A 25,107-nucleotide genomic window follows, 5' to 3' on the forward strand; every position below is an offset into this window, starting at 1 on the left:
TCATGCTTAAGTCCAAGTGGACGTTTGTTCCAAATTTGAAGAAATTCCCTTGAGGCGTTCTTGAGATATTGCGTTCACAAGAATGGACAGACGAACTTACGGATGGACACACGGACAACCTAAAAGCATAATGCCTCTGTCCAGGGCTACTGCCAGTGCAGAGGTGTAAAAAGAGGTAAAGAGAGAGATAAAGTGAAGCAAACTTGCTGGTGGATTATCTTCTCTTCTTCCTTCTCAGTGTCAGCCTGAGCGTAGATGTTCAAAAACCAAAGACCAGCTCTATCCATCAATCATAAAATATGTTTAAAGTACATTGTTATGGAGGGACGGGTACTTCCTGGATATTACTTTGGCTGGCTGAGTAACCCTCTAGATATCACTTAGAGAATATGCTGGAGACTTAAAGCACCTATGTTGAGAGGAAAAGGTTCATGTCTCTTTACCGATGATGGAATGAGTAGTGTTACCAGTGGTCAACGGGTAGATATTCACGCATGGCATCACTCTTGAACAGCCACCGCATACGAAAGAGAGAAGGGAAAATGAGAAAACTGAAAACAGTTTCCACACCGTTAGTAGCAGGGTTTCCTGGTCTGGTCTACACACAGTGACAGCCTCCTTTTCATCCTCTTGACTTTTGCGCATAAATCAATTCACTCCACTCCAGTTGATGGTGGACTAACCATCTGTGATGAGTTATTAGATTTATACCTGGTCAGTGCATCAACTGGCATCACCTCTCTGATAAAGGCACGTGATGAGGACATGTTAATCAGAGTGAGCATGGCTGCATGTAAACAGGAATATTAGCAGGATGATCAGTTTTATCAGTCAAGTAAACAGCTTCGTAGGAATATTGTATCTTCGTGGAATAAGGGCAAATAAAGGAATATTATGTACATGTATCCACCGTCACTTATTCTCGCTATAGTTTCTTCCTCAGCAGAGGTTCAGTGTCTTGTTCAGGACACTTAAACATCTGCAAAGAAGGAGGTGAGGATTGCTCCCTTTACTCTGTGACTTGTAGATGCTGACAACCCAATCTACCTCACAAACCACAACCATCAACTTTACCACCTCCATCAGAAAACACAGACCTGTCTCCCATGCAGCAGTCTCACGTAGCTACACCTATCTCCACAGCACTGTATGTGTCAGCGCTAGAGAAAGATCTGGACTTGTTTCCATGTCTTTAAATCACAATTGTCCAGTGCCCACAAGAGATACTCTTGGTTTAAAGAAAAAGTTTAAGGGATGCCAAGTCCAACACGTCCTCATCCCAAATTGTCACATATGATGTTTGTCAGTGGACTTTCACATCTACATATTAAGCGCTGCGCTTTTGATGTATCAGAGTGGGGAAAAGGTTTAGAGTGTGTAGGTTGTTAGCTTGGAGGTTGTTGTTGTTTCGTGTAGTGATGGGGATTTTGAAAACGATAACACATGTGATGTGACCTCTGTCTGAAATAGGCAGCTAATGGCAGGCTTATAACCACAGTCTACATCCTGTGAGTCAAACTAACCAACTTCTTATATTCACACAACACTAATGGATGGAAACGGACATTAATTTGTATTTTCTGTTGCTGTTTTTTGGACGTTCAGTTAAAATTTGCTCTTCATTTGAATGTAAATTTGACATATGATGATACTGTCATTGTGTCCTGTGAGTTATTTTACAACTGTTCCACTAAACCAGTAATAAGCCTTGGATATGGCCCTGACACTTTGTGGTATCATGGCGTCTCATGACAAGTGGCCGACTTGTTTGAATGTTTTGGTTCTGCTCTCTGGCTTTGCACTGAAGCATTGAGAGAATTTCCAAGGAAGGACTGACATTTATTAAGACAACATCTTTGGCAAATATTTTAACCTTTGTCTGCGCAGTATATAAGAACTGGTCATCATCTTCATCCGCACATCCTCACAGGGTCCACTGAAGCTACAGACACTCCGAAGAGAAGAGAAGAAGAGAAGAAAGTGCTGAAGCAGGTTTGCACCAAACTTTATCATCTTCTGACTTTTATTCACAGGACTGACAGTCAGTACGGCTGTTCCCTAAACAAGTCTCGGTAACACGTCTGTCTCTCGTAGTCATCGTCACCATGAAGATGCTGATTGTGTCTGCACTTGTTTGTGCCATGATGGTTCTGACCGGAGCAGCTCGTGAGTATAATACATACGGTACACATGTTAATAAACACAAACAGTCCAAGTCAATAACTGCAGTGTCAAACTTTCCAGCTCCTCCAGATGAAACAGGTGAGTGGCTTTAAGATTTTCACTTCAGCAGAATGTGGTTGTTATGATGCTCTGCTGTGATGACTTCACCTGTGTTTAATGTCAATGAGCAGTTTCTCCTGATAAAAGCTTTGTGTCAGATGCTAATGTAACTTTATCTTATTTTATATCTTATTACCTTATATTGCTTTTTATTACTCATATAGGGCTATGTTATGTATTCCAATGTTTGTATTCTGTTGCAATTTTTTTATGTTTATGTTAATGTTTTATGTCTGACCAGAGCGGCTGGTGAGTGTAATACATACGGTACACATGTTAATAAACACAAACAGTCCAAGTCAATAACTGCAGTGTCAAACTTTCCAGCTCCTCCAGATGAAACTCCTCCAGAGAAAACAAGTGAGTGGCTTTAAGATTTTCACTTCAGCAGAATGTGGTTGTTATGATGCTCTGCTGTGATGGCTTCACCTGTGTTTAATGTCAATGAGCAGTTTCTCCTGATAAAAGCTTTGTGTCAGATGCTAATGTAACTTTATCTTATTTTATATCCTATTACCTTATATTGCTTTTTATTACTCATATAGGGCTATGTTATGTATTCCAGTGTTTGTATTCTGTTGCAATTTTTTTATGTTTATGTTGTATATTATATTACATATATATGAATTGATGATGTATTGTTATTTTGTCTTGTTACGTAATATTGTGTTATGTTAACTCACGTATATTATATTTATGTTGTGTCATGTAATATTATGTTATGTTGTAGCTTCTTCGTGCCATCAAAATGAATCTATTTAATATAGTATGGAGACTTTCCCTGGAGACCCCACATTAACCAAACTCTAATGGTTCTCCACAGAGATTCCCCTGGTCAAGAGATCGACAGCTTGTCCCTGGGGCTGGTCTTTCGTAGGTGGTCGCTGTTACCACTATGTTCCAACACTTATGAGCTGGGCTGGAGCTGAGGTAATGTTGGTGACTTTGACTCAGGAGGCTTCTACAACAAGCTCATTTTGTTTGCATACACATGGACATTTGGTGACCTGGGGTCTTCATTCTTACTTTCCTTGACAACTCCTCTCTGTCCATCTGTCTCTCTGTTTGTCTCCACTGTAGAGACACTGTCAGTCCCTGGGTGGAAACCTTGCATCTGTTCACAACAGCCAGGAGTACCATCATGTTCAGAAGCTGATTTTTAAAGCCACTCGTACGTACGACCTGGCATGGATTGGAGGCTCTGATGCAGAAGAGGTATTTTCATTGCACAACTTGGAAATATTGCACAACAAATACATATAATATCTATTTATTGATGAATTATATTATATTCTAGTTAATGCTGTTACAATACTGTTGATGGTATCACATTACTCTCACATGAACTATACTTTTGTGACTTTGCAGTGACTAATCACACCACTATGTCACTTCACTTGAGACAGTATGTACAGGGTACTGTGGGCACATGTGTCTTGTAATTTTGGCTTTAACTGCCTTTGTATAGTTTCTTATTCATATTTATATTCTTGTTTTTCTTAAATTCTTCTTTTTTAAATTTCTCTTTTTTGAACCCTCACTCCCCCATTTTTTCACTTTTATGTTATGTAATGTTCTGTGCTACACTTTCTTCCAGAATGGTCAATGGTTCTGGAGTGATGGCACACCTTTCAACGACCGCCACTGGTGTGATGGAGAGCCTAATAACGGTGGTGGTAGAGGGCAGCATTGTATGCAGATTAATTACTCAGGTAAAACAACATAGTGCTAACTGTAGCAGTGATGCTAATGATGAAATAGGAAGGAATACAGTGAGTTAACTCAGAAATATATCGTGCTGACATCTTCTGGTCAGTTGGTTGATGTGCTCTTGCCCCTCCAAATTCTCATTGGTCGGACAGTCACTGGTGTTACTGTCATAAGACTGTGTGTCGACCAAAGCATTTTTATGGCTCTGTGCCAGCAATAGCCACATCATTAAGAGCCGACCACTTTGAGTGACAGACTGTCTGCTGATAGTGTCCTCGGCCTCTCAGTCAGATCCACCTACCCCTCACTCACACAGCACCAGCCTCTTGCCCAACTATGTTCATCTCTGGCTCCAAAAAACCAAGATGGTGACGGCTGATGTGTCAAACATGAGGCTTCAAAACCACAAACAAATGGGTGACGTCACTGTAGCTACGTCCATTCCTTCTACAGTCCATGGTAAAAAGTGACGAGGGCAGCGTTTTACCCAAAGTTAAACATTTTTCAAATCTCTGTGACCAGAGAGAAAACAGCAACATGCATGGCTTAGTGAAGAAAAGTGAAGACGCTCAGGGCCTCATAATGACACTGAGGTTTGTAGCAGAGTGTAAACACACAGCACTCCTGAGTCTCATTACAGCGCTGGCCTCAGAAAAAACAAGCATGAATTCACGATAGCTGCGACCTCCACACCGAATTTCAGCCTCCTAGGGCAAAAACTGTGACCACCAAACAGTGGAGACATTTTGTGAAACCGACAGAGCGAGATAGAGCTGCTGGTCGCAGCTTCAAAATGCTTTGGATGACACACAACACTGCCAGGTAGATTTAGTTCATCTAGAGATAACATGAAGATTTTCTTCCCAGCGACCAATCAGCTGGCTGAAGAATAAGATGAGTTTAGTTGACCAAGATTTTCTTTGACTGACAACAGCCCTCTCCAATTAATGAAGTTCAGTTTTTATTGTTCAAATTATTCATGATGAATCAGTTAGGAGTCACTGATCACATCAACAGTCTGAGGTTTTTGTTTGTGTCACATTCACTGACTCAACCAACTCTTTATTTTTTTTCTTGCAGCTGACAAGTGCTGGGATGACCTCCAGTGCACCCGCCAGTTACCATCTGTCTGTGTGAGGTAGAGAAGATGATTCCAGGTCTGACACAGAGACATGAAGAACCCATTAAAAGCACAAACACTTGTGTTGTGCGCATGCTTTCATATACATCTTTCTTTACACCCTCAGTCTCACATGTGAGCTGAGTTTGTCTTTGCTATCGCTGTAACGCTACTGAAGGAATGAAGCGACAAGTGACATAAACAGGAGCTGGACTGTCTCTGAGGCCTTGTGCCTTTAATGAGAGCAGACTGAATGTGTTATGAAAAGAATGCTTTTAGCACAAATCTACATATATTCTGCAAAGTAAACTCTTCTTTCTTGTCTTATGCAAAATTAAAGGCTCAAGCATCCAAACAAACTGGTCTGTGTTTTGTCTCCTGTCTTTATCAGAGATGTCTCGATCCTCCGGGCTGATCCAAACATATTTTAATGGTTTTCTGTCAACGAAAAGAAAACAGCTAAATCCTTTCCTTACTGAAATCTGCAGTTTTGTCCTCCTCAGCCTGCTTTTGCTGCAACAAGACTCTCCTATACGACAGCATACACTGCAGCAGTTCACTGCATATGCCAGTAAAAATGAGTGTTTGGGTGCAGAGAGTTTAGACACTGAGGTTAGAAAAATGCTCCCACTTTTTAAACTCAGTGAGCAATAGACCCAGGTTGTGCTTATAATATTAATATATTAACTATATATATATATAATGAGTGGCAGCTAACGTTAACTTTTAAATATGAAAAATAATAATAATTAATTGAAAAGTACATCTGAAGAAACATCAGTTTTTTATTTTAATTTTCCTTGTGAGAACAAACAAATTCCACCAGCGGTTTAAACCTGTAATACGAGTCATGTACAGATTTAAAACAGTAAAAACACTTGACTTACTGTCAATAAATTGGTAGTTTAAAGCTGCTGTATCAACATATTCTTTAATTAACAATGGATTAAATGTTTAATTTTAGATGAAAGAGGTTGCTCATGGTGACGAGCCCACAGGAAATACTTACCTGACTCTGCAGTTTAGCTTTATGGAGCATTTCAGTCACAGTAACATGACAATGACAGTTATGTTGTTTTTCATTAAGAAAGTTAATGAGCGTCCTGGAGGGCACTCACAAACTGATCAACATGGTTTTCGACATCTCATTTCTGCTTTGCTCTCAACATTTAGCTCCTGTGTTTGTTTGTTTTTACCCATACTGCCATACTATTTAGTATGCCAGAAAAAGATTTGGTTTGTCCCAAAATATAGCATGTCAAATGCAGTATGCCAGAAATACCAACATGTTCTACTAACTGATGCCCAGTCAAATTGTAATAACAGCAGTATTAATTGTAAACAGCACTGGTAGGGAAATGCAAATTGAATTTTACTGTTGTGAACATAATGTCAGAATCTACAATGTATGCAGTTATGAGTTAAACTTCATACGTCACAGAGTTACAACAGCAGAGCTCCCCAGGTTGTTCAAGGTAATGGATATATGAGCAAGAAGGTCAAGGTTCAGGGTGTAATATTATGAGACAGTAGTATGGCCTGACTGTATGTATCCTGCATGCAACAGAACATACAGCACCTACGAAGGGTAAAAACAACAGGTATGCAATTCAGAACGCTCCCAAAGAGTTCATGACAGGGGCGGGACTTACTGGACATTGCATGATCCGCTCTCACCTCAGTCTTGAACACACAGTACATAGAATCCTGAGCTGGAAGAGCTTAAGTTAATGTAACCTTCATTATATCACCTGGGAACTGGGAAACCAGAGAAAGACACCAATGTGGCTCCACCAGTGACGTATTTCATCCTGCACGACCACATGGAGTCCATCTCTGTTTTATCAGTTTGTTCATGTTAGCAATAAGTCGTTTTCTTTAATACTCAAACAGAAACTATATGAAAGAGTCTGCTAGATAATACAATGTTACATAGATATTTATAGATCAGATAATATTAACGTATCATAGTTCTATCTCCACTGACATAATAGTATGAAAATAACTGACAGTACGACAGCAATAATAGCAAGTGTGTTGCTCCAAATCCAGCTAGAAGAGAGCAGATCCATGAAGTAATCATCTGAAATGATAAAACACAGAACAGAATGACACGTTTTAATCAAACCAGACCCAAACTGTGTAAACCAGCGACGATATATTTTATTCAGGAAGAACTCTTTGTAACCTGGAACCTGGATGTGTGTCTCTGTGGTCTGGTTGATGCTCCTCTGTTGGACTCTACAGGTGAAGCTGTTGCTGTGTCTCTTCTCCACAGTCACTCTGCTGCTGACAGTATAGAGGTCATCAGGACCTCTGACTGTCTCTGTAGGTCCAGCAGAGAGGAGCTTTCCCTCACCGTCCAGCCACAACACCTCAGGCTCTGGATGCCAGCCTGCAGACTCACACTGTAACACCACACTTCCGTTGTAATATGATCTGATGTCTATGATGGGCGTGAAGTCAGCACCTGATGATGAGAGAAGAGTATGTCACTGTTGGAGCGATGGTGTTTTTATTGAACTGGGCTGTCTATTGTTGGGAATAGAATGATTTTATGCATTTTACTATCAGTTGTGTTTCACTATATAAGTTTTAGATGTGTGAACAATGAGAATACTGAGATGATTTCAGCTGATCTGAATGTGTTTGCTTTGCAGAAGCGGAGAAGTACAGGAGAGGAAGAGACATGAAATCTGAGGAGCACATACCGCAATGCTTAGATAATTAGTTTCATATATGGTAAAAATAATAGAAAGTGATGTACAGATAGTAAGGTACAGCACGTGTAGGGAGTTGTGTTGTTCTCTTGCCTTTCAAAACAGGAACCACGCCCCCACTGTCAGCGGGAAGGAGTCAGATTAACACGAGGCAGGGGCGTGGTGTGGTGAAGGAGGAAGTGGAACTGCCAATGAGAAGAGGACAACGCCTTGCGTGCACAATGACACTCTGTTACGCTCAAATATACTGGGTCAGGGAAAGGACAGGAGGTCAGACTTCGTGAACTGACACACCTTTGTTGTTCGTCAGGGACTTGAAGTTGAGACCCAGAGCTCTGTAATTTTATTCCTTTACTGCTTAATAAACTACATTAACTGAGACCGAATATCTTCTCCTATTGCTTCATTAAAGAACATGCAGGACTGAGCTCACACATAGCACATTGGAGAGTAGGATGAGCCCCAGTCCATCAATTGGTGACCCCGACGTGATTTGAAGCCGGAGAAGTGACGGGATAAAAGACATTCAACAGCGGAGGACAGCAGTATTGTGACAACACCTGCCGCGGCCTAAAAAGAAGGTAAGCAGACGCCTGTTTTATCAAAGTTCTGCAATTGGAAACACTAAAACTTGTGTTGTCATTGTACTAAAGTCTCCTAGTCTGAAATGTAAAGGAATAAAGTTAGAACAAAACACAAAAGTGAAAGCCCCGGGGCAGGGTGAAAGGCCCTGGAGCAAATCATAAATTTGACTCCTAAATACGAAACATAGTCAACACCTCGACAGGACAGGGTGAAAGGCCCTGGAGCAAATCATAAATTTGACTCCTAAACATGAAACATAGTCGGGTGAAAGGCCCTGGAGCAAATCATAAATTTGACTCCTAAATACGAAACATAGTCGGGTGAAAAACCCTGAGATTAGGTTTTCCATCTAATCTCTAAAAAAGAAAAAGACAAGTGTCCTGAGGTGGATAAGCTCGGGGGGAGAACCCATAAGGTTGCCCCTTGGACAGCTGAGAATATAGTCTGAAGACACGGGTTGTCTGAGGTTGAAAGACCTTTGTGTAGATTGCTACAACACAAAAAAGAGGTTACAGAGTTCTGCGGGCAGGGGAGCATTTTCCATGTGATCCCTAACACTGAATACTATCGCTCATGTTGAGACATCTATTCAGTGGTCCGCAGAACCACCCTGATATTGGGAGTGTAAATAAATAAGTCTTTTAGGGGATATTGTTTTGTGGGTGGCTTACCGACAACCAGCTATCTTTACGGGGCGGAAGAGTTGTGTAGAGTCTATTAGAGGTGACTCGAATTCCAACTCTTTTCGTGCCTGAGCGGTGGTCGCGTTCTGTGGGGAAGAAAAAGAGGAAGCTGTGTAATTTTGCCTTAAGATAGAAGCCAATTGTCGCGAGCCATAGGCATCCCGCACCCTCCTAGGAGAGTGGTGTAGAAGCTTGGATGTGTCGGCCTGCAATTGGTGGAACTTAAGCAGCGAAATCACAGCGATAGAAAGGGGAAAATAAGTCCGCAGACTGCGCTGCAGAGCGGTCACGTGGCGCTGAGTATTGTGTGTATTGTTGTAATTGTGTGAAGTTTTTTTTTTTTTTTAAAAAAGTTAACAGTAGTACCCTCGGCTTAAAAAAAGTAAGGACAGAGGAGGGACAGAGAGACATCATGGACGGTGAATTTGACAGGGACTGTCGTGAGCAGGGTGGATGTCCTCCCATCCTAGTAAAAACACAGTACGGGAGATTAGGAAACAGTTATTGTCAGGAGTAATAGATAAGCAGAGACAGGCTGTAGGAAAGGAGTTTGATGATTTATGGAAGGCATTACAGGCCCAAAATGAGCTTCCTCGGGATGAGGAGGCAGTAAATGTTACAAAGAAATTGCTGGCTGCAGAGTTAAAGCGAGAGATGATTTGGAAGAACACGCTAAAAAGGAGAAACGAACCTAAATTTATAAAGAGAAAATGGAAACATCAAAAAGAAATGAAGGAGCGCAAACGAGCTCTGCTCCATCAGATGGCAGTTACAGCCATGGCCTATTGGAAAAACACAGACAAAAGTCACAAAAAACAAAACAAAGATAAGCAACCTCTGTCTGCTCCTGCAAAGGATCCAGCCTCACCCCCACCAGAGCCCACCTCTAATAGGTTGTATCCTGAGATACCCCAAACACACACACCTCCAATTCCCCCACCATATTCAGGAAAGAATATGCAAATGCCAATGTTGATGATTAAAGACGGTGTGCTTAATACAGATGTGATAGGGGAAGGAGAGTATGTGAAGGCCAAAGAGGAAGTGATGAAGGAAATAAGACAGGGAATAGTACAGGTGGAGGCAATGAAACAGGACGTGATGAATATTGTGGCGGGAGCGCAGAATGTGTATCAGGAGACTCTGAGATCTATAGACAGGAGTAGGGACATGCAGGATGATGTGTGCAGCATAGAGAGCAGAGACAGTAAGAGAAGCATGAAACAGGGCCCTCTTTCCTCCAGCACCTCTAACGTGGAAGCAACGGAGGAGGAGCCGAGGCCACTAGCAGAGGCAGTGTTTCAGTTGAGGGCACAAAGAGAGAGGTCAGATAGAAGCAACAGAGAAGGAAAGCACAGACTCAGCACAGGTTCAGCTGCTCAAACTTCAATTGGAGGATGCACGTCGTAAAACGAACGATGTGAAAAAAGACAAAAAATCAAACAATCAAATGATTCAGCAGCCTCAGCCATCACCCACAGTTACCCCCGATCTTTTTCCAACCCCTGAGGGGGTAGACCCTCGCCCTCCCAATTGGAGCGGCTCCCGAGGTGGTACAGGAAGATTCAGAGGCAGGGGGGGAAGACGTGGCGGCCCAAGAGGGGGTCAGGTTGATGGGGGGTGCTTCCTTTGTGGAGACCCATTGCATTGGCGGGAACGCTGTCCACACCAGACCCACTCATGTAATGCTGACCCCGAGTGGTTGGAGGACAGGATGCGAGGCAGGCAGCTCGGACCTCCCAGGGGTGGCGGAAACAGACCCCCCAGGGGCGGGTATCAGGGACCGCACAGGGGAGGTTATCAAGATTATGTGCATCAAGCACCCAATGCCACTGTCGCTCCGCAGGGTCAATATCCTCTGATGACCTGGGAAGATTCCCAAGGATATTGACGGGGCCCAAGAACCCCTACGCGGGAGGGGCTGGCAGACCCCTACTTGCGACTGAAAGTACTGAATCAAGAACTGCCTTTCATGTTGGACACGGGGGCACGGTATTCCACATTAAACCTCCCTGTGTCTGCTACTCACATGTCATCATCAGCGGTTGAATTAACTGGGTTCTCGGGTCAATCAGAAAATCTGCCACTCACAAAACCACTCACCACTACCATACTCCAAGCAGATCAGACATTTCACACACATTTGTTTCCTCAATGGCATGTCCTGTTAACCTTTTGGGCAGAGATGTGTTATTAAAGTGTGGAGCCTCCATCCTGTGCAGCCCGGACGGACTGATAGTGACGTTCCCAAATGGATACACTGTGAACTGCTCATTGTCAACTGTACATTCATCTTCACAAATGTTGTTATCTGCAGACACATCCCCCACAGCTGAAGGACAGTGGGCAGATATCTACTGGGGCCTCCTCGAGCCAAACACCACAGCAACTCCTGGGATTTGCGCTCTCTATCAGTCATGGCGCCCTTGGGTTCAGTCATTAAATCCTTACACACCTCCTCCTGATCCCTTCCATGTAACACTTTATTATGATAGAAAAGGGGATGAGATGTATCAGCAGGCATTTTATAACGAAATTGAAGGTCACAGGTGGGATATACAGTCGTCCTGTATACTGGTGGGTAATGAGGGAGTGGCTGCAGCTGTTGACCTCGCTTCAGAACAGCAACAGTGGTATAAGGGGGAGGAAGAAGCCTCCCCTCACATATCTCTGGCAATCCATGCAAAACATCAGGCCAAAGACTTGGGCCCTATGTGTAAGAGGCTAATGCAACTCACTGATTGGATCCGCACTCAAATTCCTCAGGTGGATTTCTCACCCTCTGAGAAAGCATATCGCATCAGGCAGGGAGCTACAGACAAGGCGATCCTGGAACACCGACAGATAGAGAGGTTTCATGGTAGGGAAAAGACTGACCATCCAGACGCAGAACACATGTTACACACACTTCCTGACTCTCTCTGGTCTTCTGGGCCCACCGATGTGGGCTACTGTGCACAGGTCACCCCCCATTACATTTGAGTTAAATGATTGGACACCGATTTGGCAGAATCAATATCGCCACAAGCCAGCGGCTGAGGCTGGTATTGCAGATACTATCGAGGGTCTGTTACAGGCTGGAGTGTTGGAGGCCTCAAACTCCAGCTGGAACACACCCATTCTTCCTGTAGAGAAACAGAATACAGGCAAATATCGCATGGCGCATGATCTCAGACGCATTAATGCAGTAATCTCCACACCCACAGTACCAGTGCCAAACCCATACACCGCCATGTCTAGCTTGTCGCCAGAACATAAGTGGTTTTCTTGTATAGACCTTGCGAACGCCTTTTTCTGCCTACCTCTCGCGCCCCTTCGCGACATTTTCTCATTCACTCATCGTGGTAGACAGCTACGTTACACCCGCGTCCCACAGGGTTTTATCCTGTCACCTGGTCTTTTCAATCAGGTTCTCAAACAGCAGCTGGCCGAATTGTCACTACCAGAAGGGGTTGTGGTAATCCGGTACGTTGATGATATCCTCTTGGCCGCACCCCGATCCCTCCACCTGCCTGGAGGCCACACGCTCTGTCTTACTACGCCTACACCACACAGGGTTCAAAGTCTCTAAAACCAAGCTACAATGCTGTAGGCAGCAGGTCTCGTTCCTGGGTCGCATAGTGTCGGCTAAGGGCACGGCCGTGTCCCGTCACACAGAGAATCGATTCTGCATCACCCAAAACCACACACCGTGAAAGACATGTTGTCATTTTGGGCCTCACCGGTACAGCAAGCACTATGTGGCCTCTTATGGCGAACTAACCCATCCTTTGCGTGCCATGGTTAACGACAGGGCATGCGCAATCTTACTGCTCCTGGTATGGACCACTGACGCTGAAACCTCATTTATCTCCTCAAACAGGCACTCTCTGCTGCTACGGATCTAGCCATCCCCGACTACAAGCTACCGTTTTTCTTGATGTTTCGAAAAGACACACACCACCTCTGGTGTGCTTTTCCAGAAAAAAGGGGGAGGCAGACAGGTGCTGATGTATGTAAGCATATCCTTAGACCCAACCGAGGATAGACACCCACCGTGCACTCGACATGCAGCAGGAGTGGCAAAAATTTTGCAGAAAATAGCACACATAGTGATGGGACACGCACTGACTGTACTAACAACGCACAGCATAGTGGCATATGTAAACTCAGCGGCATTTACTATGACATCACTCAGACAGACGAGGCTGGAAAAGATCTTAAATGCACCACACATAACATTCACACATGAAGGTGTAAACATGGCAGATAACATGGGAGAGAGCGAGCCACACAGATGTGAGGAAAAGGTGCAGAAAGACACCAGGGTGAGAGAAGATTTGCAGGCTAAGCCCTGACTGACGAGAGGAAACACTGTTCACAGACGGATGCTGTTTCAGGCATCCAACTGAGGGACTGAAAGCAGCATATGCAGTGGTGAGACAGACAGAAACAGGGTTTGAGGACGTCCTCACGGAAAGGGTGACAGGGAAAGAGTCCTCACAGTTGGCTGAGCTCCAGGCAATGATTGCAGCATTAGAATGGTCAGAAGGGAAGAGAGTGAACATCTACACAGACTCTGCATATGTTGTAGGAGCAATCCATGTGGAGATGACACAGTGGATCAGATCGGGTTTTCTAACGGCAGCAAAACCCCCATTAAACACGAAAAAGATATGAAGAGGCTACGGAGGCTCTGATGAAGCCAGCACAGGTAGCAGTCATTAAGTGTAAGGGCCATGATAAAGCAGGGACAGCTATCGCTAGAAATGAGGCTGCAGACATGGCAGCCAAGAGAAAGGCAGGATATAGTCCACAGTATATCATGCTACAAACAGAAAACAGTACATGATCTCCTGCCACCGTGTAATGTAAATATGTTAATAGCAGAGCAGCAGAAAGCGTCTCCCCAGGCTCTTACAATCTGGAAAGAGAGAGGAGCAGTGAGAACAGAGGGTGTGTGGAGGTCTCCGGACGGAAGACCAGTGTTACCCCCAGGGCTGATGAGATCAGTCCTCCAGGAAGCTCACGGGGTGACTCATTGTGGAAAGGTGCAGATGGTGCGAGGTCTCACTCATTGGTGGCACCCTTTTCTGCCAGCCATGATTGAGAATCACATCAGAGAATGTAAAATATGTACAGAATATAATGTCAGACCCACAGTGAAACCACACCAAGGGAAATTTCCTCTCCCCAAACTCCCAGGTCAAGAGGTCATTATTGACTACACAGATATGATAGAGAGAGTGGGAGGGCACAGGTATCTTCTGGTGGCGGTGGATGCATACACCGGCTGGCCAGAAGCCATACCTGCCAAATCAGAGGATGCAAAAACAGTAATCAAATTTCTGATAAATCAATATATCCCCAGGCACGGGTTCCCCAAACGAATCAGATCTGATAACGGAACTCACTTTAAAAACAAAGACCTACAGCAGGTAGAGAAGGCTCTGGGGCTAAAACACACATTTGGCACAGTCTATCATCCTCAGTCACAGGGCAAGGTGGAAAGGATGAACCAGTCTATTAAGGGAAAAATAGGCAAAATCTGTGCTCAAACTAAAATGAGCTGGGTAGATGCTCTACCCCTAGCTCTAATGTCAATCAGGAGCTCAGTGAACGCATTGACAGGGTTCACGCCATATGAACTAAAAACAGGACACCAGTTCCCGGGACCGGGAGCTGGGATCCAAACTACAGAAGAAATAGAAAGCCCTATGCAATACAAACCATATTATGACCAACTAACAGCATTGGTGTCAGCTTTCTCCAAACAGGTGACCACAGCTCGGGAGGGAGCAGAAGGGAAAGACCCCCCAACATCAGAGTGGGTCCTGCTCAAGGTGATCAAACGAAAGTGGTCAGAGCCAAGGTGGACTGGTCCCTACAAAGTCGTGGAACGGACGTCCCACGCCAACGTCAAACTACAGGAAAAGGTGACACATGGTATCACTGGAGTCAGTGTGCAGTGGCAGAGACACCTGCCCGAACACTGGAGGACATAAGAGACACTAAAGCTTAAAAAAAAAAAAAAACACACGCACAGCTTACTCACACCGACATTTATTCATTTAGCTTAGCATAAGTGCGGAAGAGATATCCTGTGATCAATGTGAAGGTTTGAAGCTCCTCTGAAGCAACACTTTGCCCAGAGTACGTTTGAGTAATATAAAGCCAGGATACAAGAAAGACTCGCTTGCAGAACATTTACACTCCATATTTACTCTTATATTTTACACGTTTATATTTACCTGTGTGCAAAAAAAAAAACAAAAATGAAATTATTAGTAGAATTATTAGGATTAGAACCACGCCACCATAAGTGGTTTGTGTTGGGAGTTGTTGTGTTAACCTGTGTTATTGTTTTACCTCTGTTGTATTATGAGTCTTCCCTCAGAGACAAAGCCGTAGAACCACCACGAAACCGAACCAGGAGAGACACCCCAGGGAGTGGAACGTCAGACTCCTGCATAGCTAAGTATGCTGGAGTAGAATTGACATACATCATGGGGGAAAGTACAGGGTTCCAGTTTGACTTGTGCTCCGTAATAAACTGTAAAGGAAAGGATCCAAATTGGAGGGGGTATGACGTGTACTTATGCGGATTCTCATGGGGAGGGCCCACACACAATCCGTGGTGTGGAAGATGGAGAGATGTGATGACGTATTCTGGGCTTTGGGACCCACCACCATATAAGGTAGGAGGACAGGACATTGGGAAAAAGATAAAGATACAGAGGCAGCAGCTTCAGCCTCTTCCAGGCTCCCATAAGCAGAATCCGATATTGCTAAGTGTGTATAATCTCACAACAAACCCATGGTCAAACTCAATTAGGCACCGCACCAAATGTGGAGATCGCACCAACAACACAATGTATTTGGTGTTGGGAGTAGACCACAGTGGCACAGATACCATGGGACTAATTAAACTAACCTTATTGAATCCTCCCCCTACTAAAACCATCGTATCCCCAAGTGATGTAACCAAGGCGCCTGAACCTCAACAGAACACAGGCGTGATAAACATTGACTACTCTAAATTGACCCGCAGTGACGTAGTCAGATTGGCCACAGGCTACGGAGACAAAACCTATGGTTAGACTGGGTGGTGGCGACAGCAGAATCCATGAACATGTCCAATTGTGTCGTATGTTCATCCGCTAGACCTACGCTGTTCACCACACCAGCCCCTTTGTATCCTGACACAGACCCTATTGGTTTCAACTGCATGATAAATATGACCATGTATCCTGATCCTGCTAATTGTACCACTCTGAGTTCTCTGTTTCCACCCATAAAGAATCACACCATCCCACCAACGTTTAGTCCCAGAATCGCCAATTACACTTGTTTCCATAGGAACCTCTCCACCGGGGTAGTAACTGATATGGGACAGATGCAAGCTGACTGGTGCCAGAGAACATTGAATGTGAGTACGTGGCAGAACGCCAGCAGCATGGTTCAGGCTAGAGGACCTGTTCTGGTACTGTGGAGATAAAACCCTCCACTTGTCCCTGCCATCCTCCTGGGTTGGTACGTGTGCACTGGTCCGACTGGCTGTACCCCTGATCTTGTTGGGGATGAGGGATACCCAGACCAACTCAGGTAGACAGAAAAGAAATGCATTTGATATGAGCCAGGGAACAACCACGTATATGGATGCCATAGGTGTTCCTCGCGGGGTCCCAGACCAGTACAAATTGGCTGACCAAGTGGCTGCTGGTTTTGAAAACATACCCATATTAGCTGCACTGTTTCCCATCACCCCTAACAAAAATGTGGACAGAATTAATTATGTGCATTACAATGTTCTTAGACTGGCCAACAGCACTAGGGACGGTTGGAGGACTCTCTGAACAACTGGCAGCTACCTCCTGATGACAGTACAGAACCGAATTGCGTTAGACATGCTTTTGGCGGAGAAAGGGTGTCTGCTCTATGTTCCAGGGCCTCTGCTGCACCTTCATCCCAAACAACACAGCTCCAGACGGGTCAGTAACTAAGGCGCTAGAAGGGCTGCGCACGCTCTCTGAGGAAATGCATGAACACTCAGGCATTGATAAACCCCTGGGTGGTATCTTCGAGAAGTGGTTCGGTAAGTGGAAAGATATTCTTGTCTCTGGTGGGAATGCTCGCGGTGTTAGCATTATGTGGTTGTTGTTGTATCCCATGTATCCGGTCCCTCTGTGAAAGAATCATAGTGACAGCTGTGGAGAGAAAACATCCACAGCCCCCACCATATCAGATGACTCAAATGGAGACGGCCACCCTGTTAGGAGAGCCGCCTACTGATTCAGATTCGGACTCAGCCTCAGGAGAAGACAAGGTGTGAGTGGTCTCATGTGTATGAGACCAAAATGGGGAGTTATAACTTTTGTTTCAAAAGAAACAAAAAGTGCAGTAATCACAAGACCTAAAAAGGGGACCTGGATACGTTGGGACTGAAAAAAGAAAAGTGGCCTCAGTCCTATGAGGCCAAAAGGGGACTGTTGGGAATAGAATGATTTTATGCATTTTACTATCAGTTGTGTTTCACTATATAAGTTTTAGATGTGTGAACAATGAGAATACTAAGATGATTTCAGCTGATCTGAATGTGTTTGCTTTGCAGAAGTGGAGAAGTACAGGAGAGGAAGAGACATGAAGTCTGAGGAGCACATACCGCAATGCTTAGATAATTAGTTTCATATATGGTAAAAATAATAGAAAGTGATGTACAGATAGTAAGGTACAGCACGTGTAGGGAGTTGTGTTGTTCTCTTGTCTTTCAAAACAGGAACCACGCCCCCACTGTCAGCGGGAAGGAGTCAGATTAACACGAGGCAGGGGCGTGGTGTGGTGAAGGAGGAAGTGGAACTGCCAATGAGAAGAGGACAACGCCTTGCGTGCACAATGACACTCTGTTACGCTCAAATATACTGGGTCAGGGAAAGGACAGGAGGTCAGACTTCGTGAACTGACACACCTTTGTTGTTCGTCAGGGACGTGAAGTTGAGACCCAGAGCTCTGTAATTTTATTCCTTTACTGCTTAATAAACTACATTAACTGAGACCGAATATCTTCTCCTATTGCTTCATTAAAGAACATGCAGGACTGAGCTCACACATAGCACATTGGAGAGTAGGATGAGCCCCAAGTCCATCACTATGCAGAGGAGACACACAAATACTTTTGAATTTGGTGCTATATGACCAGAGAAAACAGGGAAAAGGGTTTATGGCACTCACTTTTGCTCAAGAGGTAGAAAATCTACAACTACCAGAATGCAGCCCAATAACCCCCACTTTGATGCCGCGAAACAGCGATGGGTCACTACAAAACACTCACATTTTTACCTTAAAAGCTGCTCAAAATTGCTGGAAAAACAGCAAAGCGTTTTTGCATAACGCCCATGTTTGATACCTAAAAAGCCACTGGAAAAACACTGATCTACAACACAGGTCTAGCCCACTCCAGCTTCATGTCACAAGCATCCTTGGCAGGCTCCAAGTGGCATGGCAAAATGATGTCATCACCAATTGTTGCCCGTATTGACTGAGATGGACCAACCACCTGATGCTGACCTGAAGAAGAAGAAACAGATCCGTGGCATAAAGGTCAGAGGTCACAGGAACATCACCAACCCTGACCTCAAAATCCAAGATGGCTGCTCAATGCATACTGTTTGTTAGCACTTCTGTCTTATTTGTGTCTCATTAAAACAGTAATACACAGTGCTGTGGACATGTTGCTACAGTGTTTGTATGTGCAAAATAGCCCAAAATGCATCCTTATCAACTGGTGTTGCAGCCCGTTCTCATTCCATTGTTGTCAAATACTGCTTTGTCAGTGATTTCAGTGTCAGACACTGACACCAAAGCTACCTTTCCTCATAGGGCAGGTGGGAGGGGTGGTGGATGGGTCCACAAACCCTGAACCTTTAACCAGGAGGGAGTCCAGTTATTATAGAAAATATAGAAAATGGTTCATAGGGCTTCATTTGACCATCAGTACTTATCCCTCTAAGATGGTGGCACCACCCCCAGCATGCCCCGCAGTTAGCGTTCCCTATTTAGGATTTTTTTTTTTTTAACTTTTATTCAGAATGTACATAACAACACGGGGGCAGTGATACAAAACTTAAACACAAAAATCAAACAACAATGGTGGAAATGATATTGGAGCAACCAAGTACAAACGTAAAACACAAGAGGCGTCAAACTGAAAATCAGACAAAGATGTGCAAAAACCAGGGTTTAAGCAAAGTAAAAAAAAGGAGACATAAAAGAACCAAAAATTTTGTTTAGAAAAGCAAGGATCGAGAAACAGATGTGTAAGGGTTAACAGCCATACAGTTCTGTCAGAAAATAAAGAAAGTGGTTCACGCTAGTTTTTGTTAATGTCCTGATAACTAGCGTATAATATGTAGACAAAAAAATCCACAGACAAAGCGGCGATATGTGACAACTTGGGATGAGAACGTATTGGGTATTGTCAGAAATAGCTTACAATAGCTAACCTTGTTAGAAGTGGCTTGATCTTTGTATTACAACTTGTTTTACTGGAATGCGGTCAACTCTGACTTCCAAGGTAAATGGAACGCAGCATAATTCCTGCAATTCTGACTGGCTTTATACACTACAGGGCTCTTTGTAGATCAATTTGTAGGTCAGGATTTACATCCAGAAACAATAATGCCATCGGGAATTGTGACCTCCAATGGCATCTACTGTATGCATATTGTACAGATCTCAATAACCCTCTATGGCTTTGTATGACTTGTCCTTTAACGAGATACTATGCAGGAATTGTCGGGTACGTTATTGCCTGCGTACTGGGAAATATGGATGCACATCTTTCCGTTAATAATAACCATCATGTATTCAGCCAAGCCATATTATAAACAGCTTATATTTGAACATGTATAAAAATAAATCTGAGGGAATGGTATCGTTATCTAAACTTAGTGGAGGAGATGCTGGATCATCAGCCAGTACAAACACAAGTTCAGCTGGCTTCAACAAACCACTATTAAAATGTATTAGGCCGATGTTCCCAGGCCCAGTGCTCCCTTTGTCTTTCTTTCTCATTTGATCACTGTCCCAGACTTTATCTGTAATATAAATGTAGGTTCTTGACCATATGGTTATGACCTTTGATTTCCAACGTGCACCATGGTGTTATTCTTGTGCTTTGCATTAAAATTACCGTCACCGGACTGTAGAAGGAGAAGGAAGACGATCATGGTGTATAAAAGCCTTCTGCAACCACTGTGAGCCAGTCCATCACTGAGCTGGACGAGTGGATGATGCATCGTGGAGTTCTGAAAATAAATAAAGTTGTAAGATAGTAGAAAATGATTATTTGGGTCACATTCATGATATCGACACCATGCTTATAAATAAGGCAATCTTTAGAGAATATAAACTCTTCAGGGAAAGATGGGGATGTTTGCACCGCAAGGGAAAGTAACAGGTTGTTTTGCTTTTCAGGTTTATTGCTCTGTCCTCAGCCTTCTCAGTGCCATATTAATACTTTACCACTGTTTGTTTTTCTCTCTCTATTATGTGTCGTATGAAAAGTTTCTATTTTGGCTTAGGGCTGGGCGGTATGACCTAAAATTTATATCACGGTATAAATCGAATCCCTTCACGGTAATGGTATATATCCCTGTATAAATTTAGGTGTAAAAGTTATAATAGAAGTGTTTCTGAATGGGTTTTGTAGTCCCTCAGCAAAGCTAAATTGATTAAAAAAAAAAACAACAACAACAAAAGCAAAGATATAATGTATTTTTAGAGCATTTATTGTGCAGAATGCAGATCTCAAAACTCAAAATTAAAACCCAGTACTCTATGGTGCAAAATGTCCCCTGGGATCTGTATCAAAAGGTAATTTCCTTCTTTTGCAACATCCTAAATGACTGAGTTGTGTTTTTTCCACCTGGACCTTTATGCTCTGCCATGTCTCCTCTAATCATCACGCTGTAACCTGTGACAGGCTGCTATGATACCACAACTATCACACATTCACATATGGAGTTTTTTGTGGAGCCCCTAGCGTCACATAGGTTTACATTACCAAAGGTTTATGACAAACTCTCTTGCCGAAAAAAACTCCCGTGTGCGCACGGCGAGAGAGGAGAGGGAGAGACGCTGTGTGCTCGAGTGTGGTTTGTTAAAGGAAACAACAGTGAGAGAAAAAAAAAGAAAGGAAGTAAAATGGTCTTGTCACACACATTGTTGTTGTTTTTAAATACCTTGGTCCTTACAAAGGAAATATTGATCAACATTAACATGTCACATTGTTTGAAAAAAAATCCCAAAGTAAATCTCATGGCACCACATCATGCAGCTAATATTAAAAAGGTCACACTCGTTACTGAGAATGAGACCTTTCAACATTTGAATAAACTACTGTTCAATGCTACTTCTTTACTTTTACCTAACATTTAAAGTGCAGCATTAACGGAGTGTTCTTGGGTTTGACTACCTCAACTCAGTGTTTAGAGGGTTTAATCACTTCTTCCACAGCAGTTAAAGTAACTTAATAAACATGACAGAAATGATTCAGTTCATCGTCACAACTCAAAATAATGGTGCTGAAATGAAAAGTTATAATTTTTAAAGCTTCCTACCTAGAAGGCAAACATAGCTCCGGTCTGCTGGATGTTGGTGATGTATGTGAGTTGTTGTTTCTTATTTTCATCTGTGTGTACTTGAAATCACATGACCACATTCTTTGTTGTGGTTTAAACTGCTTTTGTCATTTGGTTGAGACGGGTAAAGGTGCCTTACACGTGCTGTTTTCAATAAGTTATAGAATCATAAATGAAGACAATGAAGATATTTCAGTGTTTTGAAGCCAAACTGCCTCTAAGCTTCAATAACTTTTTACATATAATGCCTATTTCCTACTTTATATCTTCACCTCTGCATGCAGTCATGAGCAGAAACCCACTTCCTGTTATGTTTTCATGTGTGTTTTATCTGAGTACAGTCTGTCTGCTTATTATATTTTGCCTTTTGACTGTTTACTCATTTATGACACCTTATTTTTGTTATTGCTCTATTCCCTTTGCTTCTGTGACACCACACATCTCCCTGCTGTGGGGAAAAATAATTATCTCAGTATCTTACTTTATTTTGACACCACCCTCAGTAGCACTGCATTGGGGAGGGTACTCACCCACTCAAGACACACAAGGTCCATGAAAGATGCAAATGTGGACATATTTCCATATGACACTTCATATAAATGACTTCATGTATTTAGATTATGGTAGAAACTGTGAAGTAAAGTGTGAAGTATTTTTTGCCTTTTGTGCCCTCTTGTGGTTGAAGTGAAAAATTGTTCCCAGTGCTTAATTTCCATCCATTTTGATACTTCACAGTGAACTGTTCACCACATGTATCTTAGCAAGAGTGAAGGTTTATTTTAAAAAAAAATTTGAGGAACACAGGGGTCTGGGGGTTCTCAGATGTGTACAGTAAAAGTAATTTTTATGCACTAATTTGTGCCCTTTCTTTATCAATATATGGTAAAAATGTGATGGTATTTCCTGACAGTTGCTTCATGTCCATCCATCCATTTTCATCCTTTTATCCGGGGCCGGGTTGCAGGAGCAGCAGGCCGAGCAAAGCACCCCAGACGTCCCTCTCCCCAGCAACACTTTCCAGCTCTTCCTGGAGGACCCCAAGGTGTTCCCAGGCCAGATGAGATATGTAATCCCTCCAGTGTGTTCTGGGTCTGCCCCGGGGCCTCCTACCAGTGGGATGTGCCCGGGACACCTCCAGCAGGAGGCGCCCAGGAGGCATCCTGATCAGATGCCCGAACCACCTCAACTGACCCCTTTTGACGCAAAGGAGCAGCGGCTCTACTCCGAGCTCCCCCCAGATGTCTGAGCTCCTCACTCTATCTCTAAGGCTGAGCCCAGACACCCTGCGGAGGAAACTCATTTCCACTGCTTGTATCCGCGATCTCATTCTTACAGTCACTACCCAGAGCTCATGACCATAGGTCAGGGTTGGGACGTAGATGGACCAGTAAATTGAAAGCTTTGCTTTCCGGCTCAGCTCCCTCTTCACCACGACGGACTGGTGCAGTGCCCGCATCACTGCAGAAGCCTCACCGACCCGCCGATCCATCTCACGCTCCATTCTACCCTCACTCGTGAACAAGACCCCGAGATACTTGAACTGCTTCATGTCTTTTCTGTTCAATGGCAGACTGCAACCGATGATGTCGCCTACTTCACTGAAGGCATTGTTGCATCAAAAAGATGAATTCTAGCAGTTCATCCTCTATATAGTCCTCTGCTACTGTCAAAAAAATCTACACCTGTGTATCTAGGTTTCCTTCTTGTAGATGTGCAGCTTAGTTTTGGGGTCCTGGGAGATAAAACAGGAGAGCAGCTGTTTTTGAGGAGACCATTCATGCAGAAGAAGAGGAGGTAAGGAGTGATGAAGAACAGTTCTAAGCCTGCCATGTCTCCAGGGTGATGTTTAGTATCTTGTCTAGATCCATACAGACACAATTTATAGCATACAGTACTAAGAAAAAAATCAGCAGTGGTGGACAGTAGTGATGGCCAAATGAAGCCTCGTGGACCATTGTCCTTACAGGGGAAAGGATATGGCTCAAGGAACAACAATTCAGTGCTTTCAACCCTTTGTTGAAGAGACAGCGCCATCGTATGGGCTCAGAAAACAAAGACAATGGTTCATGAGGCTTCATTTTGCCGTCACTGGTGGACAGAAAGGTGGTCGTCCACGGTCTCTGTCCATGATGCTGAACTGAAGGAACTGGTGGAAGAAGTATTCAGATCCCTCACCTCAGTAAGAGTACCACGCTGTGAAAATACCCTACAACAAACCCTACTACAAGTAAAAGTACTGCATTCTACTTTTAAAAGTATGCAGTACTGAAATTAATATATTGATATTAATATGGCCTAATTTAAGTTCTTATAATAAAAGTGTCCAGTAAAATGTTCCCTGTCATTGTTTAATGTATCTGATGTTTATGGATTGAAGGGGATTAGAAACTGTAATATGATAAGTGCAGTTAAAGGTAAAATATTAACCTGTGAGGTGTAGTGGAGGGGAAATGTTAAGCAACATAAAATGGAATAAAGTAGAAGTACCTCAAATTTGTGCTTAGAGCTTCTCTGGAAATACAGAGTATATTTTCAAGGGATGCTCACAGCTGCTTTATCTAATTAGGAAACTCTGGCCTTGGTGTTAGTCAGCAGATTTTAGAATTAGTGTACAAAACTATGGTTGACAGTGTTTCCACTTTTCATCTTCCTAACTGTACATCCAAGAATAAACTCTCTAGGACTGTGACAATGGAAAGTTAAATAGTTGGCAGGCCACGAGAGCCCTCGACCCAACTCTACAGACAGGACGAGGACGAAAGCAAAGAGTATCTTGGCAATTAAGTCCCATCCTCCCTATAGCCAGTTTGAGTTTTCGAGCTCCGGGAGGCGCCATACAGAGTCCCTCTAAGCTCCAGATGTCTTCTCCTCTTTGACACAATTAGCCAAAACTTGTCCATGTCCAGCAGAGATAGTTGATGACAGCTGCACAAAGTGTAGCAAAGTGTAGTTGGCAGTTAGGCCAAAAAAAGCTATAATGACATTAAAGAATATTGATTTTTTTTATCATGTTTGTGGCACAGTGTAGGAGGATTTCTGTTCCTAGAAAGATGCTCAAGGTGACGATTAATTTACATAAATATAGGCTACTGTAATTATAGAGTAATCTTCAATTATAGGCTGCTGTCAAAGGTTGCTGTAGGCAGTGAGAGTTTTGTTTTGTTGACTTGGTTGTCAGGTGACGCTATGATGAAGAAATTGTAAGAGGATCAACAGGTTTTTCTTCTCAACATAGGTCATGAAGATGTTTTAACCCACAGTAGAAATAGAAATGCATTTTAAGGAAGTGTCTAAAAACAGATGACTGAGGATGATGTGATCACTGATCCCACTGAGAGGACTTGATGTTGTGATATTGCGTTTCCTGATGTGGAGGAGATGTTCGGGTT

The 25,107-nt window shown here is 43.3% G+C and overlaps 2 protein-coding genes across 4 annotated transcripts in view; one reads left to right on the forward strand and one right to left on the reverse strand.

Annotated features, from left to right (window-relative positions):
• Positions 1-5,472, forward strand: part of LOC125884011 (type-2 ice-structuring protein-like) — a 121,057-nt gene extending 115,585 nt beyond the window's left edge. For all 3 annotated transcript variants that reach the window (XM_049568708.1, XM_049568709.1, XM_049568710.1), the window contains one exon: positions 5,151-5,472. The gene's annotated coding sequence lies outside the window, so the exon portion shown is untranslated. The remainder of the gene's footprint in view (positions 1-5,150) is intronic.
• A 445-nt stretch (positions 5,473-5,917) lies between these two features.
• LOC125884013 (butyrophilin subfamily 2 member A2-like) lies at positions 5,918-21,807 on the reverse strand. Its single transcript, XM_049568712.1, has 4 exons — positions 21,698-21,807; positions 20,269-20,383; positions 7,302-7,583; positions 5,918-7,196 (listed from the first exon to the last, which is right to left on the reverse strand). The coding sequence occupies exons 2-4, from the start codon at positions 20,372-20,374 to the stop codon at positions 7,087-7,089; spliced, it is 498 nt and encodes a 165-aa protein (XP_049424669.1). The 5' UTR covers positions 20,375-20,383; positions 21,698-21,807; the 3' UTR covers positions 5,918-7,086.
• Positions 21,808-25,107: the final 3,300 nt, after the last annotated feature.

Source organism: Epinephelus fuscoguttatus, linkage group LG23, assembly GCF_011397635.1.
Source record: "Epinephelus fuscoguttatus linkage group LG23, E.fuscoguttatus.final_Chr_v1".
Taxonomy (NCBI): domain Eukaryota; kingdom Metazoa; phylum Chordata; class Actinopteri; order Perciformes; family Serranidae; genus Epinephelus; species Epinephelus fuscoguttatus.

Excerpts from the sequence above, each read along its gene's own strand:
- LOC125884013 (XM_049568712.1), bottom strand. The coding sequence starts at position 20,374 with ATGCATCATCCACTCGTCCAGCTCAGTGATGGACTGGCTCACAGTGGT. Across the intron at positions 7,584-20,268 it reads CCTTCTACAGTCCGGTGACG|GTGCTGACTTCACGCCCATC; the intron begins GTAATTTTAATG and ends TCTCATCATCAG. Across the intron at positions 7,197-7,301 it reads GACACACATCCAGGTTCCAG|ATGATTACTTCATGGATCTG; the intron begins GTTACAAAGAGT and ends TTATCATTTCAG.